Source organism: Larimichthys crocea, chromosome XVII (assembly GCF_000972845.2).
Source record: "Larimichthys crocea isolate SSNF chromosome XVII, L_crocea_2.0, whole genome shotgun sequence".
Taxonomy (NCBI): Eukaryota; Metazoa; Chordata; class Actinopteri; family Sciaenidae; genus Larimichthys; species Larimichthys crocea.
Genome location: NC_040027.1, coordinates 1852075 through 1876591, shown reverse-complemented (window position 1 = coordinate 1876591; position 24517 = coordinate 1852075). Strand labels below are relative to the sequence as shown.

Here is a 24517-nt window from a genome sequence, read left to right as displayed (position 1 = left end):
CACTGAAAATAGAGAGATGAGATTTGCCATCACTTCGAACTGACAGTAATCCAACACTTGTGACCCGTAACTAATCTGCAGTGGGAAATTATTTCACTGATTTCACACCCTGGGATGTTTGCTATGAGGATATATATGATCTTTTCTTTTCATTTTTCAGAGGCGTCTTTTACCCCAAAAGCTGTCCAGAGAATGTGTCATCTAATGCCCAGAGGCACAAGTGATGCAATTGCTGCTTTTCAGGAGCATTGTGCCAATTCTGGGCACTAGGATTGGGTGATCGTTTCTATTTTCATTAAGTTAAAATTGCCTTAATGGGCCTTGAATTTCAGGTAGCACTGCTGTATAGTGTTTGGACTGGAACTGCTTCTCTTGGCTGCTCATGCACTAATGTCACTCAGGGGTGTTTGCTTGGCAATTTCTTTTTACACTTTGGTCTTCTCCCAGCAGAGAGTTCAATCACACTTGACATTACATACATTTATTTATTTGGCAGATGCTTTTACCTAATTTCCCTTCGTGGGATGAATAAAGTCATCTCTCTATCTTTTGTCTAAACCACAGTAGATCACGGAGAGGCCTTCAGTAGTGGCACTTTTTTTTGTTTTTACTTTTGAGCAAGATAGAGAAGGATCATAGGCGATATTATATATCATATTATAAGTAGCCAACTCTTCAGGTCAAGGTCTTCAAGCGATCTTTAAAGGCAGAAAATGATGCTGCTGACTTAATCAAGTTTGGTAACACCACAGAGGTGCACACAGGAGAAGAGTTTTGATGGATATTTCCACCTCGCAGTGGCCATTGACCTGTTTTACCCAAACTGCAGATAGTAGTAAACAAGCAAGCTGTGCTTGTGGCTACTCTATTGGTGAACATTAGTGACTTGAACTTAATGATTTAGCTTTTTTGATGTACCAAACCACACAACATAAAATCCAGGGTTACACAGCTATTTAGATGTTTTAACTTATACGATGTTTGTTCTTATTTATTACATGTCTTGAGGGCACTTCCCTTCATTAGTGTTTGGCTGAGACTGGCAGGGGAAGGTAAAGCTCAGGTTAATGTATGAATACAGGGATTCCAGAACAGAGAGGTGACATCTAGATTGGGGACATACTGTCTACTGATTAGGGGATATGTTGAAGAAAACTGTTTAGATGCTTTATATGAAAATTGTCTGTTAACAATTTACAGGGGTTGTGACAGCCCATCTTCAGGAAAATGTATAAGAGCTCCTCAGGGAGCCTTTTTCTCTGTAACCCCTTTAGTGTGTTGCACTGTGAAACGCTCCTCTTATACAAGAACAATAAATTCAACTTAAACTTTGATGCTTTGAATCCGATCCTCCTTATTTAAGGGTTTTTCTTTAAAATTCCCGTAACACCCATCTCTGCATAAAGACGCAAAGACATCTTCGCTGAACTATAATTCCAGTCTAAATTTGTGCAAACAATGTACTAGATGATGTAGTAGAAATATGCCTTGTGTATCATATAGAGGCAGTAGATTGAATCAGTTTAAATGAAATGTGTGTGCTGTCAGCTGGTGGACAGCCATGAGCCACAGCTTAAATTCAAATAACACAAGGTAGGTGAACACCAGCGTGGTGGGTGGTGCTTTGGCTTGCATTACAGCTACTGGTCAGTGAAGTTTAGGAATTTGTAGCCAGTACAGAGCTGTGTGCTCATGTTTTTGCTGTGTTGTACATGTATACAGTTGATTTGGATACTGGTAGTTCCTTCATGAACCTACCCTATGCCTATGAGCTCCATTTAGGCTTACCAGGTGTCAGACCAGGCTGCTATCACATTCCTTATCAAGTCCATCCTCTCAGGGCTGTTTGCTATAATACTAACACCCAGGTGTGGGTGCACACATGCACGCACAGAAACCAGCCCTGGGCTTTAAGGCTGGTGCTGCAGTACTGACTGGACTTGCTGTAAATGTCAGCTTCTTAAAGCGTCCAAACATGTAGAGAGAACAGTACAGTACAGCATGCACAGAATGCCATGTTTAATCATGTTATAGAACATCTTGACATTGAAGAACACACTGTAGAATGGTCTATAGGGAACACAATAGCAGCTTGTCCTGCTGCTTCTGCCCACGTACTGTCCAGGTTCTCCATGAAGACTTAGAATGGGGCAGGACAGGTGTCTTTTTCTAAATGTGTAATGATGTTTAAAAGTCTGTGTCCAAGTTTGTGTTCACTCTATCCATCTCTGTAGAAGTAAGAGGCAACAAACTGTAGCTCTGTAATATCAGGTCAAAGTCTCATGATATAGCAGTTTGTGAGTGTGTGTGCTATTTTTGAATTTAAAGCAGGGAGAAGGTCTTCTTACCGAGCCCAGTAGCTGTTTTGAAATGCTTGTGTCACTTAGCTATTACAGCTTTGTTAATTAGAAAGCTGTTGAAACAGTTGTGGGAATCTCAAAGAAACAAAGTGGAACATCGTAGAATAGTGAAGGGATGTAGTGAAAGTAAAAGAATGTAAAAAGAAATAGGGTGAAACAACACTGGAATATCATGAAAAAAAAGTGCAGTGTCATGTAATCAGCTGGTAAATTGTGTGGCTGAGAAAAAGAAGCAGGACTGTTTGGAAAAATAGTCTTTAAATGCCTTGTAATGTGCCAGTGCTGTGAGAAACACACTTTCAGCTCGATTTAAGTCCAGAGTCACTCAAGGAAGACTGATAAAACACCATCAGAGAGAGAACGACACAGAGGGGCATGATTCAACCTTGTCTGAATGTCACCAAGTAGTCTGCAGTTTCAGTGTCTGTATCCTGTCCAGTTTTTTTTTCTCTTCTTTTCTCTGGAATTTCTTTGATTTCTAAAGAAACTTCCTGTTTTGTTTGTTGCCTTCTTCCCTTGTCATTTCTTGCACTTAGGAAAGGAGGTAGGAGGCACATTTATGTTGATACAAGAGCTCAACTTTCACCCACAGAAACATGTATTGTGGCTAGAGAAGAAGAAAAGAGCAAGAAAAAAAATCAAGACATTTAATACAGCATACAAAACAACACAGTGCTTAGAGAATAGAAACATGAAACTGAAAGAGTAGAATAAACAAATATAAAAGAAGAGGAGGAGCTTTGGTTTGTATTATTAATCGAAATCACTCTGTACAAGCATGCTTTGATCAATTATTTAATCCTATTTTGTTCTTATTGTATTTGCACTAATGCTAAAGTACCTACAGACCTTTATTATAATGGTATTCATGTGTATTGGCATTGTAATGTCTGGAAAAGCCTTTATAACATTCACTTGGGGAAAAAAACAACAATCTTTTAAAGGTCCAGTGTGTAAGAAAAAGAAGATAGCATAAGTATGTTTTTATTCTTGTATAATCATCAGTTAGAATCGGCATGGTTTTGTCACCCTCCACTGAGCCTTTCATTTCTGCAGATGTCACAGATCCTTTTTCACCATGTGCGCCATGTTTCTATGGTACCCCAGAATGGACAAACCAAACACTGGCCTCAGATATGGGTGTTATGTGGCTACTAGAGTTTCTCTTTCATGCTAAGATGCTAACACACTGGTCCTGTAACTCATTTTTGTCTGTTATCGAGTCTTAAAAATCACATTTTCTAATATTGTAAAACCTGCCAGTGTGCCAGCGAGTAACAACCTATTTACAAAGGAATTGAAAATCAAGTTTCATTTGTTTTAATTCTAGTGCAGCCACCTACTTTATTTCATCAAAGAAAATAATTTCTATTGGACATTGGTTGGAAGATTCTCATTGCACAGGCAGGAGAAAAATGTACTCCTTTATGGAAATGAGGATTTTATTGTATTGTTTTGGTTTCAGGTGGTTTCTTTTCATTCTCCCCTCTGCTTCCTCTTTTGGAGCAGGATCAAAAAATGCATCTCTCTCTCTCTCTTTCTTACTCTCTCTGTTTCGCTCTTAGTGATTACAGTTTGCTGTGCTCTGATTTAAAGGCGAGTGAGCTGACCCTGTGTGTGGGCTGCGTTGCATGTCCTTCACTGATAAGGAACATGCCTGCTTATATTGTACATGAGGAGGCTGGATACTGGTTAGAGAGATAGGAAAGACAAAAATATACGCATTAGAAAACCTCAACATCTCAGTCACTGTATGACCACTTTTTTGTCTTTATAGACGATGTGGTAAATGGGATTGCAAATGTTTTCTGTCCACACATTCGCATGTAAATGTCAGACCTGCATTCACTCTTTTGTAAAAGGTGATCATTTTTGTCACCATGAGTTGGTGCATTACAATACTGATAAGTGCATTTTTTTTTCTATCCTTGAGTGGAAGCATAAAACATGTCCAGCATTAGCTGACAGTGAATAGAAAGCACAGGATTTGGGAAACATTAGCTGACAAAACAAAGCAGCTACATCCTCCAAAATGCCAATCAAAAAAAAAATTAAAAAAAATCCACTTTTGTTCACATTCAGGCCCATTTATAAAGCTGCTTTAAACCAGCTCTTGAACATACAAATGCATTTTTATTTACTGTATTTCAAAAGTTTTAATAAAAAGAGACAGGAGAATAAAGTGAAGAGCTGAGGAGGGAGTGACTGTCTCCACATGATCACACTGAATTTAGTGTGCCTGCACCTAAAGGATAAAACAGTTGGAAAGTCCTGCCTGGGTTTCCATCACATCTCATCTCTGGTGGCACTTAACAATAATTGCTTTACGCTGAAATGACCTTTCCACAACCACAGAGTTTCGACCGTTTAGACGGCTCACAGGATGTTTTACCGCTGCAGTTGTTGCTGTTTTTTCGTTGTTTGGTTGCTTACTGTCCAGCCATTCCGCCTACATTGTGTTCCTGTTCGATCTGGTACTATTGTGCATTTGGACAGATTTGACTATGACTGGATCTGCAAGGTTGCTCATATCACAGGTGCATTATCTAAAAAGAAAAAGCACATGTTGCCAAGCTTTGAACAGTTTGTGCTGTCAGTGTCACTTTCTTTGTGTGCAGTAGAGAGAAACCCATCAGGAAGGTACCAAGGCTAAGAGATAGTAGCGTGCAGTGTAGTTCATAACACGCTCAGTGTGTGAAGATCTCTTGCTGTGCTGTTGCATCTCTCTCTTTTTCCTGTCTGACTTCATCATATACTGTCACTGAAGAGACAATATCAAATATTCCTTCAGAAAAGTGGACTACTTAAAAACATAAAAATTCTAGATTTATTACTTTGAAATGGAGCTCTGTGTGTCTTTGAGTGTGTGTGTGTGTGTGTGTGTGCTTGTTTGTGAGTGTGTGTGGGCTGCTGTGATTATAAACCTGACAGGAGAGACAGAAAGCTTTTCATCTTAAAAATACACTTTAAAAAAAAGGATAATTACCCGTTTGGGACAAATTACTGTAGTTAGGGAAGTCTGCCATCAAAGAGGTTATCACGAAGGAAAGCAGTTTGCCCAAGTGTTTCAGAGGTTTCAGAAGCATGAAGCGCAAAAAAGATGTATCTGAATTCAAGTTATAGTGACTGTATGTGTGTTATTAAAGGCAGTCAGATCATGATAATTGCCTCGCTGTTAGACGAACACTGTCAAGAGATGGCTTTACGGGACCCTGACATTTACTACACGGTTTCATTCACTGCAGGTTTTTATTAATGACAGTGCCAGTATAGATGTATATAATTGATTCTTTATAAATTCACTGAATGATTCTCGACTAATTTTCAGTGTGGAAATAAGTAGGCCTACTCAGGTTTCCAGTGTCAACTGCTTTACTGTCTTAGAGTCTGAACGCAGAAAAAAAGGGGAGCTGATGGGTGAGTTGAGCTGCCTGTAGCCAGAAAGCTGCCTATAGCAACAGTTGGTCTGTCTGTCACTAAAAAATGGATTAAATGAGAGCATATTTGTACAGTGTTCATTTTCATTAGGTTTTCTTGAAGAATCTGCTAAGCCTGGTTGCTTGGCTCTAATATTATTAGAACAGGATGTATCCTCCATAACAGATGTGCCACTTGGTTGGGAAGCAGTGACACTCCTGAGTAGAGTGACAAATAGATAGCATTCTTGAAAATTAAACCCAAGTTGTGTAGAAAGATGTTTCAGCACATTTTAATTTTACAAACACTTATTATCACTGTGTTCTTTCTTTGTGAAATGAAGCAACACTTTGGATTGTTTCTCCTCGCCATGACTTCTTCTTGTTACAAATTTCCAGCACCTGGAGGCACAAGTTCGGCGCCTTTGTCAGAAAAACTTGCCAACATCGATAAAAGGAATTGATAACCTCAGAGGCATTCTGATTCTGATGGCTTTGACAATTTAAAAATTGGTTCTGGATTCCCATCCCAAGTATTCAGTGATGTTATTGAACTGCACATGCCTTTGTTGGACAGTTGTATTATTACTGATTAACAGATTATGACATGAAATTACCAAAAAGTGCTGGTGATTCTGAAATTCTCTGTTAGATTTTTGTATGAATTTGGTCTCTAAATAAGAAATATGAAGACATCTTATGTAGGACGTTTGTCATTATTCTGGACAAATTTATGACGAAGTAATGAACTGATTAAACGGATGATAGATTAGCTAAATGATTAGACTTCTATGGTTTTGTTTACTTATTTAGACTTTCAAATTTGATCAAGCTTCTGAACATGTGGATTTTGATGATCTCTTGATCTCACACTTGTGTGTGTCTCTCTTTTTGATCCTTTACAGGAAGTCCATGAAATTCTGAAAGAATATGAACTCAAGTACTGCTTTGTGGACCGCAACAAAGGCACAGGTAAAACTCTCACACTACCAGACATACAGACACCCACAAGCTTGTACACCTATACTTGTGAGGACCCTCACTAACCTTAACATGAACTAAATGCCTAACTCTAACCCTTAAACAGTCTTTGTGAAGGACAGATGATCATTCAAAATGTCCTCAGACCTAAAACTCCAACTGGTCCTCAGAAAGATAGACGTACAAGAGCACATGCACACCCCCGTAAATCAAAGCACTGATCTGAGCACACAACCATCTTATATCTGTCATCACACATTTGTATTTATAGTTATACGGAGGTGGTGTGGTAGTGAGGGATTACTGAAACATAATAGTTTTTATATATTGTAAATAGTGTTAGGGTCAGGCTGGTGGATTAGCAGATACTTTTGCCTGTAACTCGAGTGACCAAGGTCTGTTTCCTTTTTTTTTTAGCACGGTGCACTGACTATATTACAGGTCATATGTAGGTTTAGGACTACGGAAAGACCTAATACAGTCAGTTACCTACAATAAAACTTGTTTGACTCTGAATTAACTAGGGTTGTACCAATTGTCATTTTTGTTTTTCACATTCATTAAATAAGTGATTCATTTGAATAAATGAGTCAGTCTTTTTGTTAAGTAAGGGCATAATGGCAAATATCACTCTCAGATAATCTAAATTAAAACCCAGTTCATGTGAATGAATCTCTATCACAGCCATGATAATGATAACAACAAAACTGTGTAAAATGTTGGTTTTATTCATTCCACTTATGGTCCAGTATCTCCCATATCCCATACAACACCCTTTAACCAAAGTTGTGACAAACTACAGTCTATAAAGAAGATTTAGAGTAGTGAGAGAACCAATGAGAATGTAAGATGTGGCTGATGCTGGTACTAGGTACAGTAGTTGTTGTGCCTTGTTTTAGACAAACAAGGTGTTAATTATTGAGTTTTACAAGTATTAGCGGGTGTTATTAGAGCAAGGATAGCTGTTTCACTCAGTGGCGGTTCAGTGAGCTAGAGTTGCTAAGCAGGGGAACGAGTCAACGCACAAATATACACTCAGTGGCATTAATGAGAACAAAGCAGGAATCTGGAGAAATAAAGTGTTATTTTCCGATGATTTATTTTTAAATTTCAAGGCAGTTGCATTTTAAAGCACAGATAAACATGGCCACATGTCAGCACAACACTGTGGGAAGGGGCCACATCGCTGGATTTTGTGTGAATGCTGTCGAAGCCACGCTTCATTCTGTCTGTTTTGCATGTGTGTGGCTCAACAGACACACATACCTGCAGCTCTTTATGCATCCATGACACAGACGGAGAGCAGAGCAGAGAGGCAGAGACAGCAATCTAACCTAGTGGCTACATTTTTATAGAGCCCTGAACTCACACCCTGCACTCTGCTGAATGAATAGACATGCTATGATATTGAAATATCAATTTTCTGACTGCTGATATTCAAATGTCAGCATTTTGAATGATGCTTCAAACTATTCGGTACAGCCCAAGAATGCATTCAAATAAATGAAATTCAGTCTAAGGTAACTACATCTAGCTAAAACTTAAGCAAGCTCTTACAACAGACAGCAAGTGACAGGTGCTATTCAGCCTAACTTCACCGATCTAAATAAGATAGACAAAATGGAAACACCTGTTCAACAGCACCACAAACTACATTTGTATAATACCATTGACTTTACTGATTTGACTTCTGTAGACTTGTAGGATTTGAGTATTTTTATGCATATGTTGCCTTTCACTTTGAGTTGAGGATTAATCTCTTCATCAGGCTGGAGGGGTTCTGCAGTGACACATAATAGGCTAGCTGGCTAGAAGAAGCGATTGCAAAATCAACAGGTGATTTAAGCATTAGAGGACCAGCATATAGGTCAGTTCCAGTGGTTGTAAAATGAATGAAAGCTTTTTTTAGAATTTAAGTCTTTAAATTTCTGTAAGTTAGCTGCGTATAGAAGGTTTCCACATCCTTTATCTGAGTACATGTAGTCCTCAGTAGCCTGGAAATAAGGAAGACACACAGGCACACAGCAGACCCCCTGCCCCTAGAGTGTGTCCCTTTTCAGGGAAATCTTCCATAGTGTCTATATTTAGTCTGTACAGCCAGCCAAGCACCTGAAACATAACGCTTTAAAAAAATAGAGGGGAGCTGTAAACAGCTGAGATATCAAAGCACGGGCCTGTCCAAAAGGTTAAGGGGGTTTCAGAGCCTGATGAAACACAGACCCTCGTCAGACTGGCAACAACTGTACTCCACTAATTAGGCCGTTGTGGTGCCGTGTGGTGTTGATGTCTCATTTACAGAGGCAGGCAGAGTGGGATGAGAATCCAGTGTGGTGAACATCAGAGGTTGTTCAAGAAAAAGTTGCATTTTTTTGGACAGCAGCGCCACCCATCACTGTCATGATCTCCCATTTCACTTTTACCCTCCCTCCTTTTTTGTTCCTCCATCTCTTTCCTCTTCAGTGAAGCACCACTTGTTTCATTTCAAGGACTTATATCAGCAGTTTGGCATCATAATGTGGGGAAAGCATCTGGGAGTCTCAATATTGGCTCTTTGAATTAAGTTGGAGGATGTTTAAAGCAGAATTTACGTGCGTCTTCAAAGAGTTCTGTCGAGGGCCTCAGGTAAAAGCGAGATGGAAGGGGAGGTTTTTCTTTCAAGTTATTTTTCCAGGTAATATCCTCATGAATTTTATTCAGGACCCTGTTAAGATAGAACATTCAGTGAAGGTGTGGCTGTGGGAGGCTTTGTTGGTTCCAAGACAAGAACAGGGCTTTCACAGCTTGTTGGCTCTACATTTGAGCTTGAAGCTGATCAGTGTCCAGGAACGTGCTGATAGTTTTTGTTTAATTTGATAGAGGAGGAGAGTGGTCATAGAACAGAGTTTTCAGATCATATTCCAAAAGTTTGCCATCTACTCGGGCAAAAGGCGTATTTCCCAAAGTGTTGAACTGCTAGCACCTGATTCTGCACACATTAACATCATGCTGCACAAACCTGGTGGCCAACAATCTGTAGGGTTTCAGTACAACCAAAGACTCCCCCTTTCAGTTGAGGTGAAGAACTCATTGAACTCACCTACTGAGGTGATCAGTTCAAATGAAATCCTGCACACTCTCCATGGCACATTGTTGGCTACCATGGCTGTACGTTATCATTTAAAAAAAAGATTTGTAACCTTACTGTACAACACAAGGCTGCTATCATCAAATATTCACTTTCAACGGCATTCAGAAAACATTTTATGCCTTTAGACCTTTTTTGGGATTGTTTACTTTTCAATCCATTGCTTGTGCTGGAGCTGGGCTGTAGGTCGTCTCTTTACTGTTAACTGTTTAGTCGAAATAGCATTTACTGGAACAACACTTTAACTCAATGATACTGCTCATTAACTCTCACACCCCATTGAAATAAGTACAAATGGGGTTGTTTAAGGTGCTTAGCAGGCAGGGTGGACAGTATTCCCTAAGCTGGTGTGTGTGTGTGTGTGTGTGTTTGTGTGTGTGTGTGTGTGTGTGTGTGGGAGATACCCGATGCGTCAGTTAGACATGTGCAAGCCTCTGTAGCTTTTCACTTTGCGTGTGTGTGTGTGTGTGTGTGTGTGTGTGTGTATGTGCTGAAGGATAGAATATTTTGCCTTGATCCAATAACCCCCCCGGCTTGTCACCTCTTCACTTTCCCCACACACAGACGTCTATCCAACCTCAACTTTTTTGTGCACATATGTCTGTTTTTGCTGATGTGTACATGCCTGTGTGTGTGTGTGTGTGTGTGTATACAATGTGTGTCATAACAAATGTACAGCTGTCTGTGTATGAATAGTGTTGGTCTTACGTGTGACACGACGGTCAGCTTGAACTTGCCAGTCACTGGATCAGTTTTCCTGGCAGCTGGATAACATCACCCCAACCAAGTGTTTACAGTCTGACTCATCCTCTCGTTCCTCTCTCCTTCTGTCTCTTTGTCTCTTCTTTACCTCTTCTGCCTCGCCAGTCTTCACAGCTTAAAGAATAACAAGATTTGAGGTTTCTTTTTGCCTCTGGCACCATGAAACAGTTGGAAAAGTGAAGCTCTCTGTGAAATGGTTTTAAGTGAATGAGCTGAAATGTGTTAAAAAGTTGAGAATTGTAAGCAGCAGAACAAATTTCCACAACGTGTTGGTGTGTGTGCGTCTCTGCGTGTTGTTTTGACAGTTTCTACTTGAGTGTGGACGATATTTAAAATCTCATGAAACAAAACTTAACAAAAAAGTTGTAAAATCATGTTGTTATGATCGGTTAATTTCCAAATGTGTTAATATGAGAGCATTGAGGTGTTTCTGAGTTACACTTCACAGAAATCACTTGTGAATCACAGCGTGTGCGGTACCGTGCTGTCTTTTGAATGTTTGGTGGTGACGCATCTTTTTTGACTGTTAGGGCAGGTCGCTGTTGTCACTGCATACACTAACCATAGAGCATTTCCTCTAGTGCTGTTGTTACTGCATCTGTGATGCAGAAAACAACTCTCCTGGGAAACACATTTCTAATCCTCTAGTGTATCAGTTGCTTTTGTGCAGCATCACTTATTGATAAAAAAGTAGCTAAACAACACCTGAAAATGTTCTTCAGCTCTTGCACACAGATATACACACTCACAAACTGTTCCCTCTTAAATGGAAATACCGCTGAGCCATTATAGGAATGAATCTTGTGAATGTACAGTGACAAAGGTGTTTGTATAGTTATGAAATGCTGTTACAAAGGAATGAGGTCATGGCCCCGATTCCTGCTAGCCTGATTTCCACTATTCTTGCCTAAACAATGTATTGTATTTGTATATGTATACATAATGATTAATTGAGGCTTTTCTCAACATATACTCAGATAAACAAAGACATAGTGTCTGGATTTTTAGGGCCAAGGCCGATACTGATATTGTGGAGTAAAAAATGAACAATACATCAGCCATTTTCTGCAATTATCCCTAAATTGTGACATAAGATATGTAATTAAGGCAGGATCTTTTACAGTTTAACAATAAAATATTTAAAATGTATTCTCCAAAACAAACTCAGTGTACTGATACAGTAAATTTCTTTTTGTATTCTAATATTTTTTGGTTATTTTACACCTCCAGCACAGTACTTTCTGATTTGCTTTTCTTCTAACAAAACATTGACACACAACTGAGGTATCATGTTTCATAAAAGAAAGTAATAACATATATAACGAAGACAATATATTAAAATCTGATGTAACAGAAGGTACCTGACAGTGTAGCATCTCTTTGGCTCTCAATATCAGCAGGTTGTGACAGCGAGAGATCAGGATGAAGAGATGGCCCATGATCAGTCTCAAGCTTACATTGTTGCTGAGCTCTCAGAAGAGAATTAGCCAGGAATTAGCTTTTGCCCAGCTACATAATCTGTTCATATACAGGAGGTTTGGGATTGATCAGCAAGTCATTTCCCCCTGAAAGGTTGATTTAAATTTTGTATGATCCCCCCACAAAATAACAGATTATTTTGCTAATAGAGAAGATATTGCACATTTTATACCACAACAGTCAAAATAAGTCACGTTTGATCATTATAAGGCCAAACACAGTTTGCTATCAGTCAAATTATCTTAAAATATGAAATTGGCTTTATATTGGTCTTTCTGCTATTGTATTAGATATTATTTAGACGAAGGGAAGGAAAATACTTTTTGTGACCCATGCAAAGGTTTTGTGTCATTAGATAAATTAATCTTTTGTAATGTTTCAGAATTTATAGGATTTATTCTTCAGAGAATATTTGGCCCAACAAAGAAATATTGCTTATGTTTTGTTTGTTTTTTTGTTATTTATAGAGAAGATTTACAATTGTAGTCCCCATTTCACAGAAATATTCAATTTATTATTCATCAACATCAGTACATTTTCAGAAATATTCAATTTATTATTCATCAACATCAGTACATTTTGGTCACAGCATTTCTGCAGATAAATGATAAGCTAAAGTAAAATAGCTAGTGTTTATGAAACCCATATTTGTTGTTGAGAAGGTATGGATCAAAATGGCACAATTCCCCTGGGGAAACAGGAAACGGATATGTGGTTTTATTGAGTGCAGAGAGATTTTTTTATAATTGGTGTGAAATGCACACATATTCCCCAAGCTGAGTGTATCACATACGCAGACACAAAAACACAGTCAAGCATGCACAGGACTAGGAACATTTTCTGAATGCTAAGCTTGTCACTTGGGAGTGTGAGAGTCTGTCTGTTTGTGTACTTGGGAACTCCTTTTAGCAACTAGTCTGTTATAAGATATTGAGAATTGGATTGTGCGAGTGATCCAGTCAGGATACTCCAGTGTTTATGATCAATAGACATATGAGATACTGCAATTCCTACACAAAGGCTGAGCTGTAACAGACATTAGCTAATAGAAAACACTGTTATTCTTCTTAGCACTCGTAGTTTTGGGCATGAGACCTTAGTTCTGAAACCATTTTACATACCACCTTACTTATTGTATAGGTCAACCGATATTGGATATTTATACCAATACCTTTATACGTTTAAATACCTAATATGTTAGAATTTTGAAAAAGAAAAACAATATACTAGTCTGTTGTAGTCTGACATGTTCTGTGTCAGTGGTGGAGAAATATCATTCTGGTATAAAGATAACAAAAAAATTATAAAAAATGATTTGTACCATTGACAGTATGAAGAATGGACAGAGCCTGAGTGACTTCACCTGTAGGTTTCCGAAGTGCTGTTTTGATTATTTATTGGTCAACATAAGAGCCAAAGCAGATGTATCTGCAATATATCAGCCTTGCCTATTTTGTGTTTTATCTGCTAGGGATGTAACGATACACTCAACTCACGACTCGATTCGAGTCACGATTTTTTGTTCACGATACGATTTTTTCATGATTTTTTAAAACCAAAATGAGCTACAGACAAATTATGACCAAATAAAAGTATCTTTTTATTTGTAGGAAAAGAAATCTTTCTTTACAGAAACTCTCAAACAGTTTGTGTTCCTATAAAAAGTGCAACTTACATCTTAAACAACAAAATACATGACAAATATCTCCTTTAGAATATCTTCTTTAGAAACAATCTCACAGTAAACTGCTGTTAACTGGTGTGATGTGCAGTTTTTGCTCATGAGGTGGCGTAATGTTACTTTGCTTCTCACTGTGGTGGCGGCTGATATGCTGCTCGTGTTGCCGCTGTTAGCAGTCTCTTGCAATATTTACATGCTGTTTTGGTTTTGTCTGTCCATTTCTCACGGTTGTATTTGTGTATAGGGAATCCAAAATGCCGCCACACAGGTGATTTCAAATTGCTCAGTGCATCCTCTATTTCAAAGCTATTTTCTACCATCGCCATGTCTTCCCTCGCTCTGTGCTCCGTACCTACGTAGTGATGTGAGTCACGTGACCTGACGCCTGACGATGAAGAAATGAATCACCAAGCAGTGACTTTTTTAAGATAATGTAGCCTATTTCCAATAAAAAAAAAGACATTCACCAAGAATCGCGATTCATTTTTTCTGTCAACCGATGTGAGTCGTCACACATTTGTACCGATTTTTAATCGTGTCACGATGCATCGTTACATCCCTATTATCTGCAGTAACTACAATTACTTGTTATTGCACTTCCAGTAATAATGACAAACACACTTCTTTTTCCTTGGGGTGTATGTAAATGGATTCTCCTGGGATATAGGTGTTAATTACACCAATTCTTTCTGTGCATGAAACTGTAATTGACCCCGTGGTAATTTACTCATAACTACACACTTTTTTGCTGCCTTTGCTCTAATTGAATTTCCTGGGCCTAACAAAAGAGATTGCTACGATAAACTGTTGTCCTCTGTCAGTCTTATAATCCTCCGGGGGTGTTTTTCTCACTGTTTGTGTGGTTACCAGTTAGCAGAACCTCTCCTTGAAACGTACTGCTCAGAACAGCTTTGGCATGCATCTGCACCCCCTTATGACCATAACAGTTCACTGAGCTGGACTCCGCCGTTGGACTTATTAGGTCATACTGATGGGAGTGTTTATGTGCCTGTCGGTGTTTGTCCTGCAGTGCACATATCTGTGTTAATGTGTGTGTTTAAGCGTGTCCTGCTGTGTGTATGCTTTGCTCCGGGCTGTTGCTTCAGCTCCTCGGCTAATGATGATCTTTCCTTAAACACCCACACTCCAAACGCACAACACGCAGAAGCAGATTACCTCTGATGCTTCCTATCTGTTCTTCATGTCCTTCCTGTGCTATAGCTTTTTTTGTTTTTATACGTTTTATATCCAAAATATCCCCTCAAAAAGTTTCTAATCCTGTCTCTGTCGTCCTATCTCACCACCTCCAGCCTCTCAGTCCCTCCTTCCCTTGCTTCTTCCCTTCCTTACATCCTTCTCTCACCATTAGCAAATTGGAGGCACTCTACCAGCAACTTGTTAGCTGGCCCATGGCCCATGTTCAAAAAGTTAAGCATCCATCATTATCAGTCTCCATGCCCACATTACTATCTGCTGGGATTGCCTGCGCTGGAAAAAAAATCTCATTATCAGAGCAGATTACGGGTTGGTTGCAATTTTGACACATTCCCATTCCAGCTCTGTTGATGTTTGATTTAAATTTTGAGTTTGACATCCCAAATGTTTCATCTCACCTGTTTCCAGAGGCCTTTGATAAATTATGTGCTCGTCATTAAATTGGCCTGTCCGCTGCCCATTTAATTTTAATACAGTAGATTTCTCTCTTGGTTTTTATCAGAGCAGGCCAAACAAAATTGATAAGCAAATTCATAGTCTGATGAGTTTTAATTATTTATTTCTCATTATCAGATTCTATCTTACTTGATCCGTCTGCACTGCCAATCATTTCAATAGCCTCAGGCAGCGATCCGTGTCATCAGTTTTAATCAACTAATTATTATTTATATCCACAACTCATATGAGATCACAGACCAGCAGACAGTAAGTTTAGCCTCACAATAACTCACATGTTGAAGATTTAAAAACAGTTTAAAAGGTCAGAAAGTCAATTGAGTTTTGGGAAAACTTTACTTTTTTAATATTAAATATGTTTGAGGCTTTTCTCGGTTTGGTTACAGGTCTCAGCTCTGAATTTAAACCTCAGCCAGATAGGCAGAATGGCAGACAGGCAGCACGACAGGCACACAGATGCACACATTTACATATGTGCCCACAGACAGGCAGATGAAGCTGTCTGCCAGCCTGTTAGAAATCTGTAGGCATCAATCCAGCCAGCCTACCATCCAATCAGCCCACAGTGAGCCAGCCGTTTCCACATGACGCCACTAGTCCCAAGCGCACCACATGTCCAGAGGTATGTGTACTAATTCGGCAGAGCTGCGGAACCAGGGATCTGGGAATACAATGGTGGGGTTTATCCAGGGAATCCCAGCCTTTCAATGGACGCCTTTGTGTTTGTCGCTGCACTGTCCAGTAATAAAGACAATACATGCTGGCAAAAAGCTCATTGGCCCAGCCTGTTGCTTTGTGTTTGTACGTGACAGTGTGGATGAAATACAAAAATACACAAAACAAGTGGGGACAAGTATGTTTTCATTGTGACTTTGCCATTAAAACACCCATTTAGATCTTCTTTGTTGTTTTTACTTCTTTTTGTGTTGGTGTTTAAATCAATAAGCTATTCTTTTTTTTCACCTCCTCACACACAAATAACTACGTTTGTCTTTGGGTTTGTTGGTGGTTCGTGTTTTTCTCTGGTAATGATGCTGCTGAATGGAGAGTTGATTAGCTTTGCTGTTAGTTGTTTGTGATGTCTGGGAGGGTGCATTTAGTTTAGAAGCTGAATGTGGAAGTTGACGGTCAGAGAAAAATGGCTGTGCGTCATTGCCTGGGGTTTTTTGCAAACGTCTGAAAAACCATTAAGCCCATTACATGCAGCATACATCATCACTGGGGGTGGGTATGTATGCGGGTTCTGAACTGGAACAGGTTCCAAATATATAACGTCATTTATTTGCTCACTTCTGCTCATAAATTCCTTTAAATCTCTTTACATTGGAGAGTTTTGGACCAACCCCACTCCATCCACTCTCGGAAAGGTGGATGGAGTGGGGAAGGGAGAGGGAAGGTATTTTTTATTTCGAGCTCAATGTGACAATATTATTTTGTTTCCACTCTGATATGACGAGAATTATAAACTAGAATCGATCAGAATCAAGAATCAGAATCAATAAAATGAAATCGCCAAGCTTTAAACATCACAAATAACTAACAGAGACAATTGGATGGTTTTTACATTTCACTACTTTTATATTTAGAACAAAACAAAATGAAATGAATGAATGTATTTAATTTGGATGTCTCATGTATGAATAGAGAATCAGGAAGCAGTGAAGTGAATTTAATTGGAGACACTGTATACTTGCAGATATACATTTAATTTGTAGTTCCCTTAAAAGATACATCTTGTTGGGATCTCACCCATGGTTAATTTACTCTGCCATAAAATCACTGCAGTGTAAACGTAATAGACACAAAACACGTTCCTATGTGATTTTATAAGGCGGCTTTATTTACACAGCACATTTCAAACATGGGGGCAATTCAGAGTGCTTCACACAGGCAAAGAAAATCAATTAGACCAACATTCATAAATACCAAACTATAAAAAAAAAAACTAAATAAAACCAATTAAGATAGAGGATAAAATATGTCTTATGTCAACATGTGTAATTTAGCTTTGTAATGATGGAGCTAAAGAATAATAGGAATACATTTGATGTATTCTGAGGAGTTACCACACATTAAGAGCAATTATTGAAATTAGGACATTAGTAATTGGAGTTGCAGGCCCTTCAGTCATCGGAGAGAGATGTGTGTGTGTGTGTGTATGTTTTGTTTGTGTGTGTTTGAGGTTCTTCTCACAGAGCAGCACACCACTAGCTAACAGAGCCATTATGAGACCCAACACTGTTTTTTCTTCTATTTTTCACTTTTTGTTCTCCATCTTCCTGTCTTAAGTGACAGCAGCCGAGTCCGTCTAATTGCTTCCCAGGACAGCAGCTTGTCACAGAGCTCTCCCTTTCTTTCTTTCTTTCTTTCTTTCTTTCTCTCTCTCTCTCTCTCTCTCTCTCCTCTTCATCCTTCCTTTTTCTTTCCTTTTTCTCTCTCTCTGGCATCATCTGTCCATCTGTCTCCTTGTGAATCACTAAATGCAAATCAGCACAGACTACACAATTGTGATGCGGCTGTTATCTTTGATCACACACACACACACACACACACACACACACACACACACACACACACACACTCACACATAAGCGTGCCCTGTTACTGTACCCCTTACCTCTAGCTGTCAGGCTGACTGAATATGTGAACGTTATATCATGTTTCATGTTTGTGTGTGCGCTTTCCTTTTGTGCGCGCGCGTTCATTATTTTAAAATCTTAAGACTTTCATTAGATCAAGTGCACTGTGGGTAGCTAATGAAGCGATAAGTGCCCCCACGCACACGCCCCGGCTTGTTAAAAACCTCCTCATGTTTGACACCAAGAGAAAAGAAGAAGATGATGAGGAGGATTGTGATGCTGGTTCTCACCAGCATTATTGTTCGCTGCATTTTCTCATTCCAAGCCAACTGTCAGTAAATGGGCCCTTCACATTTGTTTCTCAGACAAATGTGAAATGGCACCACATAGCTACAGGCTGCCACACAGTCCATGCATGACTATATTTTCTTTTTTGTATTAGGACTGAATGATATGCAAGAAAAATCATGTTCCGATTATTTTGGGATTATGATTGCGATAAGTCACAATTAGTAGTGACAATGGTTTGGTCTGATAGAGATTTTTAGGATATAGAAATAATGATTATTTTATATAAATACGTGCTGATTTTCCCTTGGTATGTAGCAAACAAGCATGTCTGCATAATCTAAATTGTGGCGCCACAGGACTTCATTTATAATGGTATGTTGTGACATATTAACACATAACTTACGTGTGTTGCCATTCCTGCAATTTGGATATTGCACTAATTGAGATTTTGATAATAGTTTAATGAATTGTTCAGCCCTGCTTCTTACTCCTTCTATTTCTTTTATCAAACTGTCTAAGTCCTGTCATTCTTGATTGGAGACACACTGCATTTTGTGTTTGTGGTTCATTTGTTGCACAGTCTAATTAGCAGAGACATTTTTACCAAACACCACAGCGTCTGTGTGTGTGTGTGTGTGTGTGTGTGTGTGTGTGATTATGGCAAAATGTGGTGTTGGAAGAACAGAAACTATAGCAGTAACTAGAGAGGATTTAGAGTACTTTGCCAGTTTATCAGTTGTCCAGCACAACTGTGTAAGCTTCAGTCACCAAACTATACAGGTGTGTAGTTGAGATCAAAATCAAAGCCGAGTTTTAAGATGGGTGACATCCCATGAGTACTCATGCCATGTCATACTGACTACTGGGTACTCATGGGTCGAAAAATCAACATGTTGTCAAGCTTTAGGGATGGTGTGATCGTAACGCAAGATGATTTCTAGTTATTGATTTCACCACAGTCTTTTAGATAGTTGTGTAGAGAAGTGGTTCCCAGCCCATATACTGCAGACTTGCACTGGGCCATGGACTGGACTATAGTTACCATAGACAATTTCTTCAGTAACTACTTGTACTCTACTCCCACAGCAACGGGACAGTTGGTTTTGAACTTAGGTATGTTATCAGTATCCAAGGTAACAAGTGTGCCATCCCCCATTTATTCTATTATCGCCCATTCTACTAACACAACGTGTTCCAGTTGCAAGGTTTCTAGATCACGTTTGTGGTTTTATCAGAAGTGCTGCAGCATGTTTCAGAAGCGCCCCACTCTGGTCTGTGGAAAATATGCTACTAGTCCGTAGCCAGCACAGTGCAGGTCATGTTGGCACGAAGTAAGAAAGAGATCATAGAAAATCTGGTCAACGTTCAAAATAAAACACCCTGTGCAGACTTCTGATTGACAAAATCATCTCCTCTCCCATGAAGCCTCATGGAGGATGGAGAATAGCTTTATGGATGCAATCAGTAGTTGAGTTGTAGAATGAAACTTTGTATTTAAATAAATTTTGTATTTCTCAGATGCAATTTCCTGCATTCTAGTAAATTTTAGGGTGACTTGCTAGACATGGCAAATCCCAAATCCCATCTGATTCATAGCTTGCATTCTCAGTTGCATGGCCTGCACAAACATTATTATTTATCGGAAAGAAACAATAACCACTTAACTATGGACATCTAGACATTATTATGTAAACAACAATGGCAAAATTGAGAAGACAAATTACGTCATACTCATGGTACTTGAACCATGAGTGTGAATCTTCTCATCTGAAGTAAAGTGCATTTTTATTTCAAATGCAAGAACAAATTTAAAAACAGCATCTTTTAAATGTATTCCAAATGTATGGAACATACATGTAAACTGAGACTTTTTTAACTTGAGGTGGCCAGACAGAAGAAAAAAAAGATAACTGTAGAAAGATGGACTAGTCAAAAGTAAAAGTCTATGTAGACTAAGACAATGCAGGCAAATATATACAGAGGTAGCTAGATAACCAAAAAATAAAATAAACGACAGTGATTTATAAAGCAGACTTCAGCTCTTGGCTCTCCTGCTTGCTCCTGCTCCATTCTCTCAGTCTCCGGGTCCCCTTCAGCTCCAGTTTCACCATGTTGCTGCTGACTGTCAGCTGTAGAAAGCAGCAGTGGTCAAGTCAAGTCAGCTTTATTTCTATGGCACATTTACAGACAGACAAATACAGATTAGCCTTGACTCCCAAGTCAGTGGTCACGTTTAAAATGTTCACTCTCTCAAGCACAGCTCTGTGTGCTGCGCTCGGATTGTAGCTGTTCACATTGCAAGTTTTTTTTCCTCAGATGCGAGCTAATGTTTCGCATTATATTCCGATGATACAGTGTGTTTAAGAGAGCCCTAAGCGGCTTTTTATCTTTTACAAAAATGCACTGGTCAAGTGTTTTCTGAAAATAAAAAAAAAACCTGCAAATGTGAACAGGGCCTAGTACTCAATAGTAATAGCAATAGTAATAATTCAACAAGATCTCCTTACTGCAGTAGCATTAGTCAAGGATTCCTCCGTTTAATAACGCAAATGTTCGCGTTGTTTAGATACTTCACTACCGAGCATCAGCCAGTTTCATTTCAGCCTACCTGCCCTGAATGTTACTTTTTGCTGCCTGGAGAATCAAACTTCCAGGCTGATTAAATCAAAACTAACATGAACCCGAAGCTATCTTGCCAGATAGAAAGTGTAAGCAAATTAAATGAGCCTACATGTTGGTAATTGGTTCTATGATAGGCTCATAAAAAGCGTGACTGATGACTCTTGACTTACCTTCTGAATTGTTGTTCCTTGCAATCTTAAAACCAAAGTCCTTAGGTCCAGCTGTCCACTCCGCTTGGCCATTATGCCATTCTTCTGGCGAGAGCCAGGTTATAAAAAAACGCCTCCCGACTAAAAAGAATGGAACATCGCCGCCTTGACCGCGTGTGCCATCCCTCGCTCACGGTAACCTACTATCACATAGGTAATAGGCTGATTATCATAAACCCCCCCTAAATGTCGAATGGTAATTCTATTTCCAGAGTTAAATAGAAGTAATTTCCACATGCACTGATAAAATGCCATAAGGGATGGAAGAAGGGATGACCATTTTAGAAGAGGGATGATTTTGACCATTCTATCCCCCAGGGGGGATGCCATCCATGCAATGTCATAGAGCCATGCCCAGTGGAATCATGGGGTCACTGTTGCTGCAAGTAGCTAATATGACTAGCAGAAGTGCTCACTGATGGGTGACAATTAAAATGCTTTGCGCCAGCTGTGCCGTGGTGGCCTCTGCATGGTGCCCTCTCAGGCCATGGGCCCCAATGTAGCCTATATTTATGCCACTGGCAGGGGGTCAGATGCATTGAAACAGAATGGAAAAAAAAGTTATATAAGCCGAAGCTTGGGTCTTGCTTTGTGGTCAGAAATGGTTGTATATAATTCTTCATATGGTAAATAGCAGTGCTAATCAAGACCTAGACACTAGACACAAACACAGTTATGGTGTGTGAACACTTGGGAAATGTAACAAAAGTTAAGTTATCAAGAGTTACTGCTGTGGAAATAATGTAAATGACTTCAAACCAGACAGAAATAATGTTTCTCAAACAATGCAGGCATCTCTGAAATACGGGAGGAAAGGCAGATTGTGTCAGAGGTGTTTGTCTTATCACTCCAGTGCACATGAAAAACACACAAATCATCAACACAAACACACACGGACACACATGGTCTCACTCTTTTGGTTGAAAGCTTTTGTACAAATCAGGAGTGTACACAAAGATACGCACAACACAGTCCATGTGCGAGCGAGAACACCACCGCTAACACATGCGGTCACAGCGGTATCAGAGCTCTCAACCTTGGCTTCTATGTTCAAGGGGCACACAAAAGATAACAAGAGCTTACGATAACCAGCTGACTGCAGAAACACACACACACACACAGCTGGTCTTAAGTCTTCAGAGTGCATCAAAAGAGGAAGTGCACTTCGACTTCGGTCGAGCTATTGTTAGAATATAGTTTTGAATTCTTTAATTTGCATTTAAGAAGCTGAAACCAGAGAATGTTCTAAAGCTTTAATTGAAAGGTGACTAAAAGGATTCAAATCAAAATATGATATTTGGTTAGTTCATATGCAGACGTAAGGGTGAAGGGGAAGGCAGGACAGGAGGAGAGAGAAGGAAGGAGTGAAAGCCATCTGCAGAATGGGTGGTGGTCTTGTGATAAGGAGGTGAATTGATGGATGGAGGACGAAGGATAGGATTGACTTAAAATGACAGATTGTATGACTAATGGTAAAAAGGCAACCGGACAGAGGGAGGCACGACGGAGCGAAAAATGAAAGAGAAGGTGTGATACTGGAAGGATCAATAGATGATGAATTGATGATACAATGGCCGGCAGGGGAAGGATTACATGCTTAAATTAAACACATTATCACTGTTATCTCCTGTCCCAAAGTATTCGCAACTGATGGCAAACTTTTTGCTGTGCTTGATTGATCATTTGCTCAGATTTAGATTGAAATGAGATCTAGTAGACACTCATGTTCCCCCTAATTCATGGTTATGTTTCCACTAGAGATGCAAATTTACATATGTATACTACAAAACTGTATACACGCACACAGAATTACGTTTGTGGAAATGTAGCATCCATTTTTAGAGTGAAATGTTTCAAAGAGGGACAGAGCGGCTGAGCGAACAATGTACCTGTGGGTGGGTGAGTGGGCGGCTGGTTGAAGAGATGCCGAGTGTTAGATCCACTCAGGGCTGCCTCTTATGCATCTCATCCTTCCGTCCCTTCATTTTTCCATATATATTATATATATAATATATATATATATATATATATATATAATCACATTTCAATAACAAGATAATAATAAGATCTTGCAAAAACATGTTGTGATTTTGTAGCCCACTAAACATTAATATCTTTTCTTGGTGAAGCTGCTTATCTTAAAAGTGATTTCATGTTCTGCTACATTTGGAAAAGACTGTATGAGTCTTGCTCTCCTGCTTGCTTGCATGTTGCTCCACACTTGTTGCTCTTGAGTCCCACTGGTGTGTGCTGGTGTTGCATAACTGAATGTGACAAAAGCTCCCTGTGAAAACTCAAAACTTGATTCTCACATGCTGGATTACAGTGTGCACATATGAAACTCTGAGATTTCATGTTAGGCATACCCAATCGTCATACTGAAGTTTTAGTTGGGTTAGTGCCTACATATACATTATACACTATAACTGTATATCAGGTGGTTTTCCATGAACAATATAATTTGTAGCAGTCGTCAGGTTCAAGAGTTTCTGTCGTTTTGAGAAGTATCCAGCTAGTGATGGCTTGGAGAACCTTTTTGGTGATTCAGTTCTTAAAAATTCCACTCTGATCAAACCAGCACAGTGGCAGTGTAAAGATTTGTCTTTAATACTGAGCAAGCTTGAGCAGTTTTGAGTCAAAAGTAAGTTTAAATGGGGTTTGAGATCAAGTAGAGACCCAAAAATAAAAGAATGGACCATTTAATATTTTTGATACAAGAAATTAAATACAGTAATTATTATGAAGATGTTTTACTCTTCTAAATAAGACAGATGCTGGAAGTAAAGCCAAATATATATATATATATATATATATATATATATATATATATATATATATATATATATATATATATATTAAAATATATATATATATATAGTGGGAGGCTGGAGGACTGTGGGGGGAACTGATGGATGGAAACAACGAGAGAAAAGAGAGAGAGCAAACAAAATCGAGAGGGAAGTGGTGATGATGGAGAAGAGAGTGTGGGAGGGCCGATGTGTTAGAAGACAAAGGGCTCTGAGGATGAGAGGGCCGCTGGGGGAGAGAGAGAGTGTAGAGGAGAGGATGAGAGAGGAGCATGCAGCTCGTGTGAAGTGGCGTGGAGGAATAGAGAGATGCAAAGGAGGATGAGAGTTTATACAGAACTAACAGGAACAGTCATTGCTGTTTATGTGTGTTATACTTGTAGGCATACTTGTTGATTGTGTTTTAACACAGTTAGTTGAAGGTACAGTCTGTCAATGGAGCTTCTTCTTCATCATTCTTCCTGTGTTTACACTTTTATTTGTGAAATCTCTTTTATTTAACTAGAAGGATGTACTCATTTAAGGACAGGTGTGT

The 24517-nt window shown here is 39.1% G+C and overlaps 1 protein-coding gene across 1 annotated transcript in view; it reads left to right on the top strand.

Moving 5' to 3' along the window:
- LOC113747977 (ribonucleoprotein PTB-binding 2-like) overlaps positions 1–24517 on the top strand; it is a 62222-nt gene that overhangs the window by 11116 nt on the left and 26589 nt on the right. Inside the window, exon 2 of the mRNA XM_027290201.1 lies at positions 6682–6748. Within this exon, the coding sequence (XP_027146002.1) occupies positions 6682–6748 (67 nt within the window). The remainder of the gene's footprint in view (positions 1–6681; positions 6749–24517) is intronic.